This window comes from Apium graveolens, chromosome 6 (assembly GCF_009905375.1).
Source record: "Apium graveolens cultivar Ventura chromosome 6, ASM990537v1, whole genome shotgun sequence".
NCBI classification, from domain to species: domain Eukaryota; kingdom Viridiplantae; phylum Streptophyta; class Magnoliopsida; order Apiales; family Apiaceae; genus Apium; species Apium graveolens.
This window is the reverse complement of record NC_133652.1, coordinates 123215282-123232643: the sequence shown is the minus strand read 5'-3', so window position 1 is coordinate 123232643 and position 17362 is coordinate 123215282. Positions and strand designations below refer to the sequence as shown.

The 17362-nt window shown below is 33.8% G+C and overlaps 2 protein-coding genes across 4 annotated transcripts; one reads left to right on the top strand and one right to left on the bottom strand.

Moving 5' to 3' along the window:
• Positions 1-3087: 3087 nt before the first annotated feature.
• LOC141667300 (tubulin beta-7 chain-like) lies at positions 3088-5144 on the top strand. Its single transcript, XM_074473726.1, has 3 exons — positions 3088-3607; positions 3765-4034; positions 4302-5144. The coding sequence occupies exons 1-3, from the start codon at positions 3214-3216 to the stop codon at positions 4979-4981; spliced, it is 1344 nt and encodes a 447-aa protein (XP_074329827.1). The 5' UTR covers positions 3088-3213; the 3' UTR covers positions 4982-5144.
• Positions 5145-5497: 353 nt separating this feature from the next.
• On the bottom strand, positions 5498-14258 carry LOC141667283 (serine/threonine-protein kinase BSK7-like). 3 transcript variants are annotated; one of them, XM_074473710.1, is made up of 11 exons: positions 14049-14258; positions 13095-13326; positions 12780-13000; positions 11364-11499; positions 10646-10779; positions 10466-10571; positions 8438-8523; positions 7784-7972; positions 7192-7344; positions 6370-6483; positions 5498-6075 (listed from the first exon to the last, which is right to left on the bottom strand). In XM_074473710.1, exons 2-11 carry the CDS (start codon positions 13174-13176, stop codon positions 5830-5832), a joined length of 1467 nt encoding a protein of 488 aa, XP_074329811.1. In that variant the 5' UTR covers positions 13177-13326; positions 14049-14258; the 3' UTR covers positions 5498-5829. The 3 variants fall into 3 exon arrangements, with proteins under 3 accessions (XP_074329811.1, XP_074329810.1, XP_074329812.1); XM_074473709.1 differs by having other exon boundaries at positions 14070-14258; XM_074473711.1 differs by lacking the exon at positions 14049-14258 and adding an exon at positions 13844-13988.
• Positions 14259-17362: the final 3104 nt, after the last annotated feature.

The following is a 17362-nucleotide window of genomic DNA, read 5'->3' as shown; positions in this document are numbered from 1 at the left end:
CTCTAAGTATCTTAGGTTCATTTTCATTATCGTCGTCGGCTCTGCTTATGGATTCTACGGTTTCTACTCGCGCGGTCTCGGCTCCGATATTTATATAAAATTTAAAAATCATTATTTTTACTTGAAATTTTTATTTCAGTTAAGAAACTCAATATGTTACTCTCTGTAAGAATTTCATGATTTATGAATACTTTTAAGTCGATCCTTTATATTTTCAAAATTCGTAATTCGTAGCAGTTTTTGTCGCGTAAATCACTTTTAGTAAAACAGCCATAACTTTTGATCCATAAATCGGAATCAAGCGATCAAGCACCTAAACGATCCTTATAACATTGTCTATCATAATCAAGGGTTATTTTTCAAGAAACTACAGTTTAAAACTCCGGGACTTTCTGCCGAAAATTAAAGTTACGATTCATTGGTTTTAACGGGGTTACGTTTACGATCGGGGTTTCGTTTACGCCCTAACCCTTAACACAACCACCAACAATAATCATTTCATCATCAAAATACAAACTCCTCTCAATAACATCATGTTCTTGAGGCAACAACCATCAACCTCACATCTACTTAACTAAACATCAAGATTTCAACAATACCACTTCTAAAACTAGGTTTACATCTACATACTAAATGGATCTTGAAAATGAATCTTAACTAAAGTTGGGCCAAAGATTTTTACCTTTCTTGAAAGCTTGAGATGTATTCTTGAGGATGGTGGAGTCTTGGAAGTGCTTGGTATGATTTTTGGAACCCAAAACCACCATTGAAATCAAGAAACCAAAGAAGAGTTACTATTCATACTATTTACTAGTAACTTTCTTGATTTTATTTCACCCATCAAACCTTGATAAAAAGAGATGAAAGAATTTTTTTACCTTAGTTTGGTTGTTAGGAAGCTTGAGAATTAATGAGATGAAAGAATTTTAATTTTGAATTCCTCCCTTTTCGTGAAATAGCCGAATGGAACAAGTGGGGAGAGAAGGAGGGTTTTTATGCTTGCTTCCTTGGTTGTTTCTAGGAAATGGGATTGGTGATATCTTATATTGATTTGATATTCTCCTAGTTTGTATCCTAGGATTTTATTCTTGTTGCAAATCTTGGGGACAAATCCAAGTAGCTTGCTAGTTTACAAGTTAAACTACATGTGCTAGCTTCCTTAGCACACTATTTGGCTAGCTTGCTTGATCATCCTAAGTTGAGGGAATATGATCGTTTACGCGTTCGCTCGGTCGCTTAAGTGTTTTCGTAATACTTACTCGTAAATGGTTCGCGACGTAATTCCTTTCGTATTTATTCCTTATATTTTGTATTATCATACTTGAATATAAATCCATGGGGTTTTAATCTTGTAATTATATTGTGATTCCCGTAATCCTCGATGAGTCGTAAATACGGTCATTTTTCAAAGTTCGTTTTCTTCGAAAACTAATAGCGTTTACATACACTCATTTGGTACGTATAATCATAATATCAACTCTGAAACTCATTTTCTCATGCACTACATAGTGTGGGCTCAAAATTTTTTCCCGTCCGTCAGGGTTACTATTGATTAAGTTTTACAAGGTCTCAAAAATTCGAGTTATTACACTTAAGTACGAGAGGACTAACAGTTAAGGAAGGAAGCTGATTTACAGGATAGAAGATCGAGACTAATACAAAAGAAGATATACATGGAAAGAGTTAGAGGACTTAAAGAATTGTATAAGAAATCTGATTGATATATTTTAGGAGACAGAATTATATTCCATATCAATTAGAGGTTATCTTGTAACTGTGTACTATATAAACACAGACATAGGTTTACACTATATGTGTTATCATTATCGAGAAGATCATACATTGTAACCTAGCAGCTCTCGTGATATTTGTTCATCACTGAGAGAGAACAGTTTCATTGTAACAGAGTTTATTATATCGAATATATCTATTTACTATTATTTGTGTTCGAAATCGATTTGATTGTATTCTGCACTGTATTCAACCCCCTTCTACAGTGTTGTGTGACCTAACATGATCTTTGACATTTTTACAGCCTCAAATAATACCGTACAAAATACAAATTTAGATTATCATACAACTAATTCTTAGGGCTGTCAACTTGAATTAGTCTTGTTATGATACAGGCATGTCTTGCACAACACCATCCAAGACATTTATTTCTCAAACAGTGTCATTCAGGTCAATACCCTCTATCTTCATGTCCACCTAAAGATGCACAAAAAGCTCGGGCCCGAAAATTTGGCTCGGCCTGATCCGGTCAAAACTCGATCAAGTCCGACCCGGGCTTAAGGCCTCGACGGGCCCTATATTTTTTGGGCAAAGCCAGGGCTTTGGCTTCGGCCCGGGCCGATTAAAAACCCGAAAAGCCCAGTTAAAATTTGATTATTCTAATATATTTTCTTATATATTTATGAATTTACATTTACTATAAATATAAATAATACTTTAAACACATACATATTTACATATTCGTGATTAATAATATTATCTATATACATTATTTGAGAATTAATGAAAGAAGATATAGTAAGTACACGATATATATATTTGGATAATATTGATAAAACATATTATTTTATAAACATGTTTATTTTTTGCCGAACTTAAATATTTTCAACAAAATAATGTTTTTATAAAATATTCTATGCAAACTAATACATCTTTACGATGATCTAGTTACTAACATATGTAATCTTCAGAATCTCTAATAAAACTCGATCCAATTTAAATTAGAAAAAAAATCTGGCCCGATCCGATCCGGCCCGAAAAAACCCGATGAGGTCCGCCTCGAAGGCCCAAACGAGCTCTAACATTTTCGAAAAACCCGGCTCGGCCCGGCCCGGTCAAAACCCGAAAAGCCCGGCTTAGTTAAAGCACGGACATTTTAAGGCCCGATCAAAATCCGGCCACGTGGGTCTTTTGTGCATCTATATATCCATCCCTATGTCCACCTCAGCTCATAACTTCCGGTGGGCATGACAATGACCCACGAAAAACACATCCACGTGGAATTATTAAATTTATCATCTCTCCTCCATAATTTAATTTATTTATTAGCAAAGAAAAAAAAATCAGTGTCACCCTCAAATCCCATCCCCTGTGAAAAACTACAAAAACACATCTTCATTTATTCTTCACTGCCCTTGTATACATTCTCCATCAAAAAACAAAAAATTTAAAAAAAAACTGTAACATTTTTTTTTCTGAAAAATGAGAGAAATTCTTCACATTCAAGCAGGCCAATGCGGGAACCAGATCGGAGGAAAATTCTGGGAAGTAGTATGCGACGAGCATGGCATCGACGCCGATGGAAACTACCACGGAGAGTCCCGTGTTCAGCTAGAGAGGATCAATGTGTACTACAATGAGGCTAGTGGTGGGAGGTATGTTCCAAGAGCAGTGCTGGTGGATCTTGAGCCTGGAACTATGGATAGTTTGAGGACTGGCCCTTATGGCAATATTTTCAGGCCTGATAACTTTATTTTCGGACAAAATGGTGCTGGTAACAACTGGGCCAAGGGTCATTACACTGAAGGAGCTGAGCTTGTTGATTCTGTTCTTGATGTTGTCCGCAAAGAGGCTGAAAATTGTGATTGTCTGCAAGGTACAACTTGACTACATAGTATGTCCTATTCATATATCTATGGCTCTGTTTGGTGTTGCTGTTAAAAAATAGTCGTGCTATTAGAAAAAGTGATGTTGTTTCGGTGAAAAAATGATAGATATTTCAGATGCAAGCTTAAGTTAAATGTGTAGTGCAGGTTTTCAAGTATGTCATTCGTTGGGAGGAGGTACTGGATCGGGCATGGGAACGCTACTGATATCTAAGATCAGAGAAGAATATCCGGATCGGATGATGCTGACATTCTCGGTGTTCCCTTCTCCGAAAGTGTCTGATACAGTTGTTGAACCTTACAATGCCACCCTATCAGTTCACCAACTGGTTGAAAATGCTGATGAATGTATGGTGCTTGATAACGAAGCTCTATATGATATCTGTTTTCGTACACTCAAGCTCACTAATCCCAGCTGTAAGTTCTCGCATCATGTATTTGCTCTATATGATATTGCATCATGTATTTGCTTTCTTTTGTGCATCAATTAGTTAAGTTTATTGTCAGATAGCCTTCTGCAATGGAGATTTTTTCAAAAAAAAAGATCTAATGACTATATTAAAAATATATATATTATTATTATGACATTAAGATTGTCGATTGGATACAGAGCTAGAGACTTTGAAGTTTAATATTGGTAAAACAGAGTGCTAATATCACTATGGTATGAATCCGTGCGTGCAGTTGGTGATTTGAACCACTTGATCTCCACAACTATGAGTGGTGTAACATGCTGCCTCCGTTTCCCCGGGCAGCTCAACTCCGATCTGCGAAAGCTTGCCGTGAATTTGATCCCCTTTCCTCGTCTCCACTTTTTCATGGTTGGTTTTGCACCTCTGACCTCCCGTGGATCTCAACAATACCGTTCCCTCACAATCCCTGAACTCACTCAACAAATGTGGGACTCTAAGAACATGATGTGCGCCGCTGATCCACGTCACGGTCGTTACCTCACTGCTTCCGCTATGTTCCGAGGCACAATGAGTACTAAAGAAGTTGATGAACAAATGATCAATGTACAAAACAAGAACTCCTCCTACTTCGTCGAGTGGATTCCTAACAATGTGAAGTCAAGTGTCTGTGACATTCCTCCAACAGGGTTGGCTATGTCTTCCACGTTTATGGGAAATTCGACTTCGATACAAGAGATGTTTAGGCGTGTTTCGGAGCAGTTCACGGCTATGTTTAGAAGAAAGGCGTTTTTGCATTGGTATACTGGGGAAGGAATGGATGAAATGGAGTTTACTGAGGCTGAAAGTAACATGAACGACTTGGTTTCGGAGTATCAACAGTATCAGGAGGCTGTCGCTAATGAGGATCTAGAAGAAGAGTACGAAGAGGAGGTGATCGAGGACGAGGACTGAAGAACCAAGTAATGTGATGCATGCTCATCATCATCACCATCATCATCATTCATCTCTTTGTATGTTCTGTGAAGCATGTTCCTCTTTCATCTTGGTATTTTCCTTTCAAGTTGTATTTATTGTCATTATTTCATAAAATTTATAAATTTGTCAATTTTAAACACTACATAATGAGTACGATTGGTAAGCCCAAGTAGTTAAGAGCTCATTCTCTGTTCTGCCTTTCACAATTTGACTCCGGCTCACCAGAAAATTGTATAGAACAGATACTCGGTTATAAGTCATATTTGTAAAAAAAAATGCTGAATAATTATAATCAGTTGCCTGGTTCTAATCGTAGGAAAGAAAGGGGAACTTTGTTTCCTGAAACTCTAATGAGTAACAATTAGAAAGGTCAAGTCTAAGGTCATATCAAGAAAGCTTTATGATGCTAGTAAAGTCTTTCTTTAGAATATAAATACTTAACAAAAATAGTAAATCAAATTATAATGTAAAATGTACCAGATCATCAAAAAATATTAAAAGTGCAACAAGTTTTTATCAAGGCGGCATTATTCACTTTTAAGTATATATACATAGGAAATTTTATTTTACAACTACCTTTTTATATGTACTGATGACAATAATACTGATGAACAAGTAATATGTACGTACACTAGTTACTAGAGACTGTATAACTGTCTAGTTACACTGCAAAGGACGATTGTGCCACAGCTGACAATATCCAGAAACCCAAATACCGACCGGAACCAACTCATCCACTAAGCCGCAAGAGAATGCTCCAAGAAAACAAAACCAAATATGATAATCTGAGATGGAGAGAGAAACTATAGATATTCGGCTTTCTTTTAAGATTCTGTGTTCCTTTTCTCCTCAAGGATGGTACCCTCTCTGAGCGCAATTTGTCCCTCATTCTCCCTTCCAAGAGCAAAAAGAGCAGCAGCTTGTAAATATGACGCGATGTACCATACAGGTGATATAATTTGTGCTTGCACCGCGTCATTAAGGGCTTCGAGTGGCATATCAGTCATAAGATATGACAAGCTTCGACGGACAAAAACAGTGGGGGAGACCATGGTTCCAACGTCAATGAACTGAGAAGTTAAAGTGAAACAACAAATTATTATCTAATCAACCACGACATCTCATATTGCAAAAGAAGCATTTTGTAATGTCATCTACTTACCCTAGAGAAAAGTGCATCGGTTAGAGGCAAGAATATTTTTTTCATTCATCTCAATACCTAGTCTTCTACTGATTTATAAACTAAGCATACAGGTCCCTGTATGCCAACCTAAGACTGTAGTTGTTGCAGAACATAGGACATATACAGACTAATAAAATATAGAAGGAACCCCCAACTTAAATATGAAATGAAGGATTCATACCTGCGTGAAAGACTCAATTGCAGCTCCGAATTCTTTACGCCTAAAAGCAGTATCGCCTTTCTTTTTTGAGTTCATAGTTTCCTGTACCTGATTTGTCCACATTTGGAATGATAGCTGCATCCAGATGAAACAAACTAGCCATCAGAAAACTTAGATGAAAAAAACTAATCAGAAAACTTACTGCCTGCGAAAGCCTGTTGATATGAAGAAATTGATCATAGATCGTTGACAAAAATAACAGAAGTGGTGACTGGTGCAGCAATGGTTGCTGATAGTGGTACTTTGTGCTTGTGCTTGACATAAAGATTACTATGTGAACTTTCTTTTCTGCCTCTTCTATGATCCATAAAATGGGATTCTCTGGCAGTAAATTGTTGACTTCCTTGTGCAGATGCAAAGAGAGTAGAAACAAAAAAAAATGACTGCAAGCCTCCTCATACCTCATTTTCCTATCTTCATTGAAATTATCATAACTATAAAGACTTTCCGACAGGTATTAATTACAAACTTATATCTATTGCTGCCAAAAAGATATATTAATTCTGGAGCTGGTCCATCCATACATGTTATGATTCATATTTCCTAGGTGAGCATGTAAAGCTAAAATATAGGCAAGGAACATTCATATTCATTTTTCTTTTAACTTTTTTATAATATAATTTTATTATATTTCAAGTTATTTCAGAAGGAATACTTGAGAACTTTAGGTCTATAGAGCACGTCCCTTCAACATATAAAGAAATGTATAAGATAGTACTACAAGTATTAAATTAACGTAAGCACCACCAGTAGAGAACGAGAGATTAAAAAACTAGAATATACCTCATTAGCAGCTCCATCATCATCTTTATACCCAAGATTTTCTAATATTTCATGTATAGCTGTCAAATCCTTTCTTAAGCAAGCATCACCAAGCGGAGTTAAAGGAAAAGCAGCAGCACCGTGAGGTATTCCCATCAGCTCGTAAGATGAAACCTGGAATATTTAACACCAATGCTCATTCCATCCATAATAATCCAAAACTGTTAACCATTCAAAAGGCCAAACAAAAAACTTGACAGAATGTGTTACATAACATCTTCTATAAAAACAAGCAATATCAGCACCAACAACACTCAAGATGAGTCCTTGAAGTATTTTGTAAAGAGAAAGTCTATGCCAAATGAATTTCCTGTAGCAATCCTACAGTCCATGTCTATGTTAATGCACTTTAAGCGGATGTCAACATAGTGTACAGACATAAACAGGGGAACATACATTTGGCTGTGCAAGTACCAGGAGAATTAGCATTGTTTCCTAAGTTTAAAATACAGAATACATACACTTTCTCATTGTTTCCTAAGTTTAAAATACAGAATACATACAACTTTGCAAAGATAAGACTTCCAGCTTTCTAGATTTTTTTTTCTATTACCCGGGTCTCCTTCTGAAGAGGAATCAAAGCAGTAAGTAATGACTTTGTATTTGGACGCTCGCGAGGCTCATATTGTAGACATCTCGATGCTAAGCGCACCAACTCAGTTCCATCACTATTTGAAATTTGACCTTCCAAACAAGAATCTGCTAGGGTCTGAAAATTCCTGTCCCTTATCAAGTCGAGGGCCTGGTAAACAGTATTAAAGGTCATTAAATAGTTAGAATCAAGTACAAAGGAGTGCTTGAAAGAAACACTACAGAATTTCAAGAACAACATACCAAAGGTAATTTGACATGAATATTATAAAAGTTGGTGACCAACAAGAGGACGGTCAGATACATACACTACCAAAGTGGAACACGACATATGCCAAGTACAGCCTTTAGGCATTTAGTAGGAATACATATTTGAACGAACTTTTAATACATAGATATTATTTACCAAGGGCAAAGTTCTACCACTGCCATTTCCCACAGGAATGACAAAATAATTTACATAGCTTTTGGTTAGATTTTGACACTTTACTCGTCAGTATTTACTTATTTAGCACAACCAACTTAAAAAGAAAGGAATTTGACATTAATAGAAAAACTATAAAAAAAGGTGCACTAAATATTTCCGTGTTAACATAGCTTAAATAAGAAGATTTACGTGGCTTGGAGGAATGTGCTTTCCGCTGAGAAAGTCGAGCAAGAGTGTGCCAAAGCTATAGATCACACTTTCAGCAGTTACTCTTCCTACAAAAAAAACAAGAACAACAATATTAAAGGACAGGCAAGGTCGTACGAGGGACCAATAACTTTCATAGATTGACCATGTAGCTTTCACAATGTTCTTTTTATCTGCCTGCCAAATTAGTAAATTTCTGTAAGGACAAGGACCGGTACTTAGAAGTTCAAGCAGTATGCAAGTAAAATTAAATAGGTGAGCTTGTCAAAGAGCAGCATGGCTATACTACATACGTAAATTTATCAATAAACTGCCTGTGGAGGAATGTGTTAATTTTACCCACTTCATCAAGAAATTTTTAAACAAATGGTGACTTAACACATTCTCCATTGGGCGCTGGCTAGGTTGTTTGGTAAATAAGCCTGATAACTTCTGTCATGCTTGCATATTTTAATTGAACTCAACACACTAAGAGGCAGCTTGTAACTTAAATAACCCTAGTTACTTTTTTGTCAAGCTCGCCTATTTTAATTGAGTTTAGCACACCCAAAGGCAGCTTACAATTACAAGCTCACATTTTGAAGTAAAATGTTGGGTGTATAGTTTGACATGATTAGTTTTTTTCAGCTTTTATTTTATGAACAAATTCATTTAATTCAACTAAACTTGAAAGAAAAAGAAATAGGAAGAAGATTTAAAACTAATTTTTTTAAATAAATAGAGGACCTTAATACTGTAATCCACTTTTCCGAACACAATTCTACTTAACCCCAAAAATATTAGAACCGACACTAGACACAGTTGTAATTCACTTAGATATACAACTCACGTTCCGGTTTAAGTTTATATGTATTTCCAAGATAGGGAGCATAGAAGTTGAAAGAAGGAAATAATATTATTTTTTATTTCCATATAGATTATATATTAATCTACAAGCCATATAATGTCATGACACCATTGAGAATCGACGGACATTTCTAAAGTAACTTACCAAATTCGCCAAAGAAACGACATAAGTTTAAAGTTGTAACCATGCAATTATGTAACAAGGGCAAACATTAAACTTCATTTATATGACCGTGTGTCAATAAAAGAACAAAATTAGTAGTAGCTCAGAACAATTAGCTCAAAAAAATAGAGTTGGTACTCCTCCATTATGTGCCATATATTCACTTGAGTGACATCTCAATTCTATTGTCTTCTTAATTGATGACATATATAAGTATATAACAAGTACAACCTATAAAACATCTTAAACCTATTAGTAAAAATAGAAGGGGGGGTCCTATTAGTAAAAATAGAAGGGGAGTCCTCAGTGGTGCCCTTCTGTTTCTTACTGATCCAAGTGGTACCATTTTGTGTTTCTGACTTACAAGTGGTACCCTTGTATTTTAAGTTTGTACATATCATACCATTTCGTTAGTCAGTCACTAAAATATAATGATACTGCACGTAGAAGTCAAAAAAGCAATGGCATTTTGTGGAAAAGTTAATAGTACAATGGTATTTTGAAGAAAATTCTTTCGAATAATTTTTAAAGTTTTAAAACTAAATATTTTTTCAAATATTTTGATGATAATGTTTCAATTTTGATATATTGTTATGGGTGTTGAAAAAGCACAAAAAAATTTAAATGGGCGACATTTGGTTAACGAAATGATATGGTATATGTGAAACTTAAAGTACGAGGGTGCCACTCGTAAGTCAAAAATAAAAAAGGCACCATTTGGAAAAGTCAAAGGTCATAGGATACTAGTGAGAATTTCTATAAATAAAACTATTATTGAAGATAATTCCTAGTGACAGTGTGCTAATCTACTAACAAACATGACTACATGTGCTAAGCATGGTTCGACAAATTACTGTTTATTACCGTATCATGGTTACTGGGACGCAAATAAATAGATTAGCAAATGAAAAATACAGTGGCTAGAGAACAAAGATTTTTAAAAAATAACCGCATAGTTTAAGAAAGTCTTCACACAAAATGATAATGACAAGGATTATTACCAGTCCTCAGATACTCAGGCGGGGTGAATGCTAGGTTAGTGCTGTAACTTTTTCCATCTCTACTATTTTTCATCAACCCAAAGCATGAGAGTCTAGGATTGGCATCCTGTGAAATAAGGAATATATAGCATAAGGTTTGAGAACCTCCAAGGAAAATCTATTACATATTTTTAAACTTACATCATCAAAGACTATCCTGTAAGCATTGAGATCATGATAAAGGGCACGTCCCTTCATTGTACAATACTCGAGGGCTTCAGCAAGATACAAAGCTACCCTTAATCGCATGGCCCACTTCATAGGTTGTGATTCCCCTATAAAAATATTCAGACAGGATTTTTTTAGCAATGAAAATAAATAAATTGTAAAGATTTGCAAATAAAACACAAGGATAAACAAAAATGAAGAGATAGAAAAATTGTTAAATCCCTGAGCCAGTTGAAATCAATGTAAAAAATATTTAAGAGCAATTACATAGACAATTTTTGGAAACTATTTGAGAAGAGCATTTTATTTTATCTCGTCCATATGTTCTCTAAATCAATATAAGTGTGCCAAATTTAAGTGTTGCCTATCTTCTAATATAAGAATTAGCGATCCTATTGACATCACACCACAAAATTAGTTACAAGATAAAAAAAGTATTTACTTTAAGCGCATAAATTTATGACTCCGTTAATCTTTACTTATGGAAATTGAGGTACATAACCATTAGATGTATTATCGATTCAGCAACATTAATTTAGCAAAAAAATGAAGTAACATTAATGTCTAGTTTTCTTATCTGATCAACAAAGTCAACTGAACTTTAGAAATATAGTATTATTAAAAAACCCCGCCAAAAGCAAAAACACGGTAATGCAAACATTAAAAACAAATATGATAACAACAAACTTACAGTGAAATAGGTGTTTTGCAAGTGTGTCATTAGACATATATTCCGCAACAAGTAGTCTTTCATCACCTTCAAAACAACAACCAAGTAGATTCGCCAACCTATGGTTTCTGAGTTGACCAACAGCTCTTGCTTCCTCCTAAATTTGCAGAACAAAGGAAGTAAGAAAATAATTTAACTTATCAGTTGAAAGTGGTCTTTCATTTTAAAAAATATTTTAACTCTAATAAGAGCAAGTCCAATGCGTTGTAGTTGGTCTTATCTCTTATAGCTATAATATAGGATCAAAAAAAAAAATCTACTCCAAGGCATAGTTATACTTGGTCTTGTAAATGCATAAATGGATAATTGGTCATTTAAGACTAAAGATAGCTATAGCTATCTTTGCCACATCATTAAATAACTATAAGTGAAATAGATGCTGCTTTGCTTTAAATGAAATTTAGGAGAGAGAGACGAAACTTCACTAAATTTGAAAATATTTGATTGTAAAATAGAACTAGCATTGGAGTTGAAGTCCTATTTTAGTAGCAAAATACACTTTTTGGTCTCAAATTATAGCAATAGCTATAGCCATTTTAGCTTTAGCATTGGACTTGCTCTAGGCATGCAGCTGATCCATTCCAAAATAGGTCATGTCTGGCTTACCTTGAAAAACTTAAACACTTGTTGCTAAAAGTTATCTTATTCCTTGTGATCAAATGTAATTTTTTATCTATTTGATACTTCATCTGATAATCGAAAACTTATAAGTCTATTTAGATATTAGTTTTTATCAAGCCAGATTAATAACTTCCTACTTCTCAAAATTCAGCTTAGATGTCAATGGATAATCTTTTAAATTTGTTCTGTGACAGTTAGTTTGGAATTGCATGTACATTTGCCAGGAACACCCTAAGTTCATTTAGACTTTCAAGTTATACTCCAAGCTGGTTCTTAGACAGGTCAGTGGATTCAAACGCGTAATATTAGACAAACCATTTTCATAAACACCCGTAATGAGAGGGTCTTCCTCTTTTAAGTAGATCTAATCATTTAAGTTTGTGCAACTTAAATTAAAGATCATGACAAAAACAACAATAAACCAAAAGTCGGAACATTAATGATCTTCATTAACAATATTTGTCTATTAATATACATGGAAATGATGAGCTAATATATGGCCTTGTTTAATTCCTTCTGCAATTACTGTCTAACAGTACGTTTCTGAAACATATGTGTGTTTGTTCTGCGTGCAATGTGGCTCAAATATTAAAAAATAATAATAAACACGTCATAGATAAAAACACAGTTGACACTTTTTTATCTACATGCTACTTTTTACATCTAGCAGTCATAAGGAGACGAATAAATTATAAATTCAAATTTCACGAGAAGTATGTGATACATTAGCAAGCGGAGGGGTAATGATTAACTTACAAGAAACTGCTGACGATCAGGCCAAGCAGATCTATTAAAACGTTTTATTGCGATCCGTCTTTGATTCTCCAACTTTCCTTTATATACCACATTTGGAGCCTTTTCTCCATGTTCAGATACTATATTTTGCCCCGCAAAACCAGATGTCGCATTATGTAGTTGCTCTAAAGTGAACTCCTGAAATGTAGGTACGTCAGTAGCTTCACCCGTTTCCACACTTTCTGCAATCATACCCAAAAAAATGTGTGAGACTAATTCCCAAACATATCAAAAAGGTCAAAGTTGAAAATGGAACAGGGTTACGTAAGTACGTACCATCATTAGGGGCCCTTGACATTGGGCCATTATTTTTTGGCTTCCAGCACTTGGAAGCTAGGTTAGAGCAGCCACAACCCATCTTTACGAAAAAAGACAATTAATTTTTACGTCAACAAATCACAAAACTCCCGACTCTTGGCTCTAGGGTTCCTCCAACACTACGTGCCACGTGTAAATATCTTTCGGTTTATAGACCAAACCAAATTATACTTTTAACCTAATATATACCCTACAACAACCGCAAAACAAATATCAAATCAACCATCATCTTCATACATGCTTCCCTAATATAAAACGATATAAACAGCACCTAATTAATTAAAACTCAACATTCGAATATTCAATGCTTAAACAATGACATACAATTATACAAACATTAAAGACAAGCCATTACACTACAATAAAGAAAGTCCCCCTCAATTTGCAAACCTCACACTAACATAGATGAACATTTAAAGACAGCTACATATGCACACACTAACATCAATTTCTACTACAGTACAACAAACACTAAATTCTTACCCATGAACAAAAAAATATCTAATTACAAACAGGAACAACTCAAGCACGTTCTAACTCAAATTAAACTAAACCACAAATTACAAACAAAAATGATCTAAAAATTGAATTTTTACATATAGCATTACCAAGTCAGCTCCAAATCAACCCTATAGTCAACTAAACAAAATCACAACCAGCATAAACAATTTACATAAACATAAAAAAAAACATAAGATTATACTTACAGACCACTAAACTTGTTCAAATATCTTGACACAGTCAACAAATAATTAACAGGCTTTATATATAGACACGGTCATTATTCATGAATCAAACGAAGTTTAAACGACATGAAATTATTGTGTGTATAGATAGATTTATTACAATTACTACAACAAGTGCTTGTAAAATAAGTCAAGTTCATGTAACAAAAATGGTAGAAGTGCTTACAAGTATTACTTGTCATTTTACCTGTTTCGCCGACTGTGTATCCTATTTTTGGGTTGAGACATGATTATATGTTCTAACGTTCGATGAAAAAGGAAATTTATATGGATAAGTTTCGAAACTTTTTCCCGGTTTTCTGACTTTTTGTAAAAAGATTATTAAATATAGCGAGATTTGGCAATTTTCTTTGTAAAAGGCATTTTCGAGGAAATGTCTAGATATTCTAGACGATAAATATGAGTAAAATTGGACGTCAAATGGGGAGTCCAGCATATCCTCCTCCCGAAATAATGATTAAGTTTTTTTATCTATATATTAGCGGTATGTACGGGGTATATTTTATATTGCCTGAATTTCAATTTGTTGTTAATGGTATATTTATATTATTGTCTAATGGATAAATAATATATTTTTTTATCGTAGATAAACCGCAGTCGTTACCCTTCGGGTGCATACTGGGTAAAACCTACGGGCTCACGCAATAACCTGCAAACCACGTGAATCAAGTCAAATCGCATTTAAACGACAGGCTCTGACTCAGGACATATAATCATAAATTCTCCTCCGGTGGGATTCGAACCTGTGACCAAGAGGATAGTTATCCCTTTTTTAACCAACTGAGTCAACCATATTTGTTTGTGTATATGAACATGAGTATTAATTGCAATGTTGTTATGAGTATTTGTTTTAATCGCAATTATTGACAATATATGCATGTCATTTTCCGGTGGATTGATGACATATTTGTTTGTGTATATGAATTATTTTGGGGTGTGGTGATATTTGTGTTGAACGTGTTCCTGGAAATTTGACATTGAGTTAAAACAATAGAGGTCTAAAATGGTATTTCTTGTTGTCCAATGATAATGGCGTTCCATGGGAATAATTGTAGATATTGTTGTGGTATTTATTATTGTTCAATGTTAAGGGTGATACATGGAGTTGTTTTAAAAGTGTTTGTGGTTGTTTGAGATACTGTATAATATAGTAGTTTCTTATCATATGGAACTTTGTGGTTGTTTGAGATACCGTAGAATATAGTAGTTTTTTTTATCATAGGGAACCCTTCGAGTGCGCACTGGGTAAACCCCACGGGCTCACGCAATAGTATGCAAACCACGTGAACCAAGATAAACCGCATTTAAGCGACATACTATGGCTCAGAAGGCATAATCATAAATTCTCCTCCCGTAGGATTCAAACTTGTGACCAAAAGGATAGTTATCCCCTCTTTAACCAACTGAGTCAGCCCTTGCGGACCTTAATAACTTTGTGTTTTATTGTTATTTAATTTTTATTATTGACCTTAGTAACTTTTCACATCGCTCGTTCAATATTAATAAATACATAGTTTTGAACATGTCAGGCTCCTTCTGGTTTCATTTGAATATGATACAAAAACATTACTAAGATCATCTACTTTAGTCGATACCATTCTTTCAAATTTTGACGTGTAAGGCCGCATTCAAACACCAATATAAACCAATATGATCATATATTTAATTAAGGCTATAAGCATTTGATACAAAAATATTTCTAAGATTATATACTTTAGTCGACACCATTCTTTCAAGTCATGATGTGTAAGTCTGCATCCAAACACCAATATAAACCAGTATGATCAGATGTTTAATTAAAGCTATAAGCCAAAAATTGTACGTGTGTCTGTGTTCATTTTCTACCATATATTTTAAATAAAACAACATTTGAAAAATAGAATGGTACATAACTTACTGTGGATGATAGAGAAAATAATAACAAGATATTTTGAAGGTCGATTATTTATACATAACACAAGCTTTAGCCAGTGTGATGCAGAAGCATTCTCTAAATTTGTATTAAATATTAATTTATTCATAACTATTTTATTTGTTTGTATGTCAGAAATGTGATACAAAAATATATTTCGTGTATTTGTTGTGTTAAAACTGTGACTAATCAGTCATATAACACTTAGTGTCAAATGTCAATACAAGTTTGTATTGTACTTATATACATAAAAGTTCCTTAATCTTTGTCTGAATTTGAATTATATGTATCATAAAAATGTAACAGTTAAAGTATGACAATAATATATATAACTTATCTAATTAGGGGCATAAATAGTTCAATGCACATATGTATGCTCGATACATAATTTTTTTCAGTTGAAATCTAACTCATACATTATTATTTATCAAATTAATAATATAAATAAGTGAATTAAAAATGTTAATATTTAGAATTTTAAATTTCATTGAAATATCAAAAAGTACTAAATTTAAATTAGATTATTTTTTGATATTTGTCTCACGTATAGTTATTAGATAATATATTATTATTATTATTATTGACAAAATATATGTATATATAGATCTACTGCTCAAACATAAATCTAAATCAAAATAAGTAATTTTGATATTTTAGTGAGATTTAAAAGTATACATATTAATGATGCGTTAATTGAGAGAATAAATATGAAATAAATACTATTAAATTATGCACGAACATGAAAATATGTAAAATTCGTTAATTTTTTGAAATTATTTTATGTGTATGTATTAGAATTGCGATTAAAATTATTTTGTGTGTCAAAAATGTGATTGATGAGTTAATATTAGTAGCTCGACCGAGTATTTAATTCGAGTATTTGCTTTTGAACCCTAGTCTGATTCAAATAAGTACGCATACACGTGTGTGTGTGTATATGTGTGTGTGTATATCTATATATGTATAAATATGTATATGTTATGGGTAAAAGACTAGAGTGTATTTAATGCTAGGGTTCGTGAGCTTCAAGACTCTATTTGACTGCTCTCGTGTTTCGTGACTCAATCGGCATTTACAGGATGCCTATGTACCTTGCTGTATGCTAAGGATAAAGTCAAAAAATGTAGTTCTGATTTGTAGGGTGAAGCCCCTTATATAGGCATGAGATGCTTTGAATTGGATTAGGGTTAGGAGACTTGGTGGACAAGTTTCAGATTTAAAGTGGAATTTCGAGTCCTAGAATGCAGGAAATTGACTCTTTGTCCATGAGGTTTCTTGGAGGCCAATCTCCAAAGAATTGTATTCTTATTTGGTTTCTATTCATCAGCTGATTTTACCCATATTAATTAATCACGAAATTAATTAATATTGTGATTAATTAATTCAGAGTTTTGGGCCCCTTTTAAAATGGGCTTCACTAGTAGCCCAAATCGGGTATAATTAATGCGATATTAATTATGCAGTCATGGATTATTTCATTCCTTGTCAGTATATATGTGTAGTAATCATGCAAAATTGATAGATTTTAACAAATAATAATTTAGTTAAATAAATTTTACATTTACATT

What these genes read in the sequence shown, in the direction of transcription:
- LOC141667300 (XM_074473726.1), top strand. Translation starts at nt 3,214, where the DNA reads ATGAGAGAAATTCTTCACATTCAAGCAGGCCAATGCGGGAACCAGATC. An exon ending in AAATTGTGATTGTCTGCAAG is followed by an intron (nt 3,608 to 3,764) that starts GTACAACTTGAC and finishes TGTGTAGTGCAG; the next exon opens with GTTTTCAAGTATGTCATTCG. An exon ending in CAAGCTCACTAATCCCAGCT is followed by an intron (nt 4,035 to 4,301) that starts GTAAGTTCTCGC and finishes CCGTGCGTGCAG; the next exon opens with TTGGTGATTTGAACCACTTG.
- LOC141667283 (XM_074473710.1), bottom strand. Translation starts at nt 13,176, where the DNA reads ATGGGTTGTGGCTGCTCTAACCTAGCTTCCAAGTGCTGGAAGCCAAAA. An exon ending in GTCAAGGGCCCCTAATGATG is followed by an intron (nt 13,001 to 13,094) that starts GTACGTACTTAC and finishes GTATGATTGCAG; the next exon opens with AAAGTGTGGAAACGGGTGAA. An exon ending in ATGATGGAGCTGCTAATGAG is followed by an intron (nt 6,484 to 7,191) that starts GTATATTCTAGT and finishes ATCTGGATGCAG; the next exon opens with CTATCATTCCAAATGTGGAC.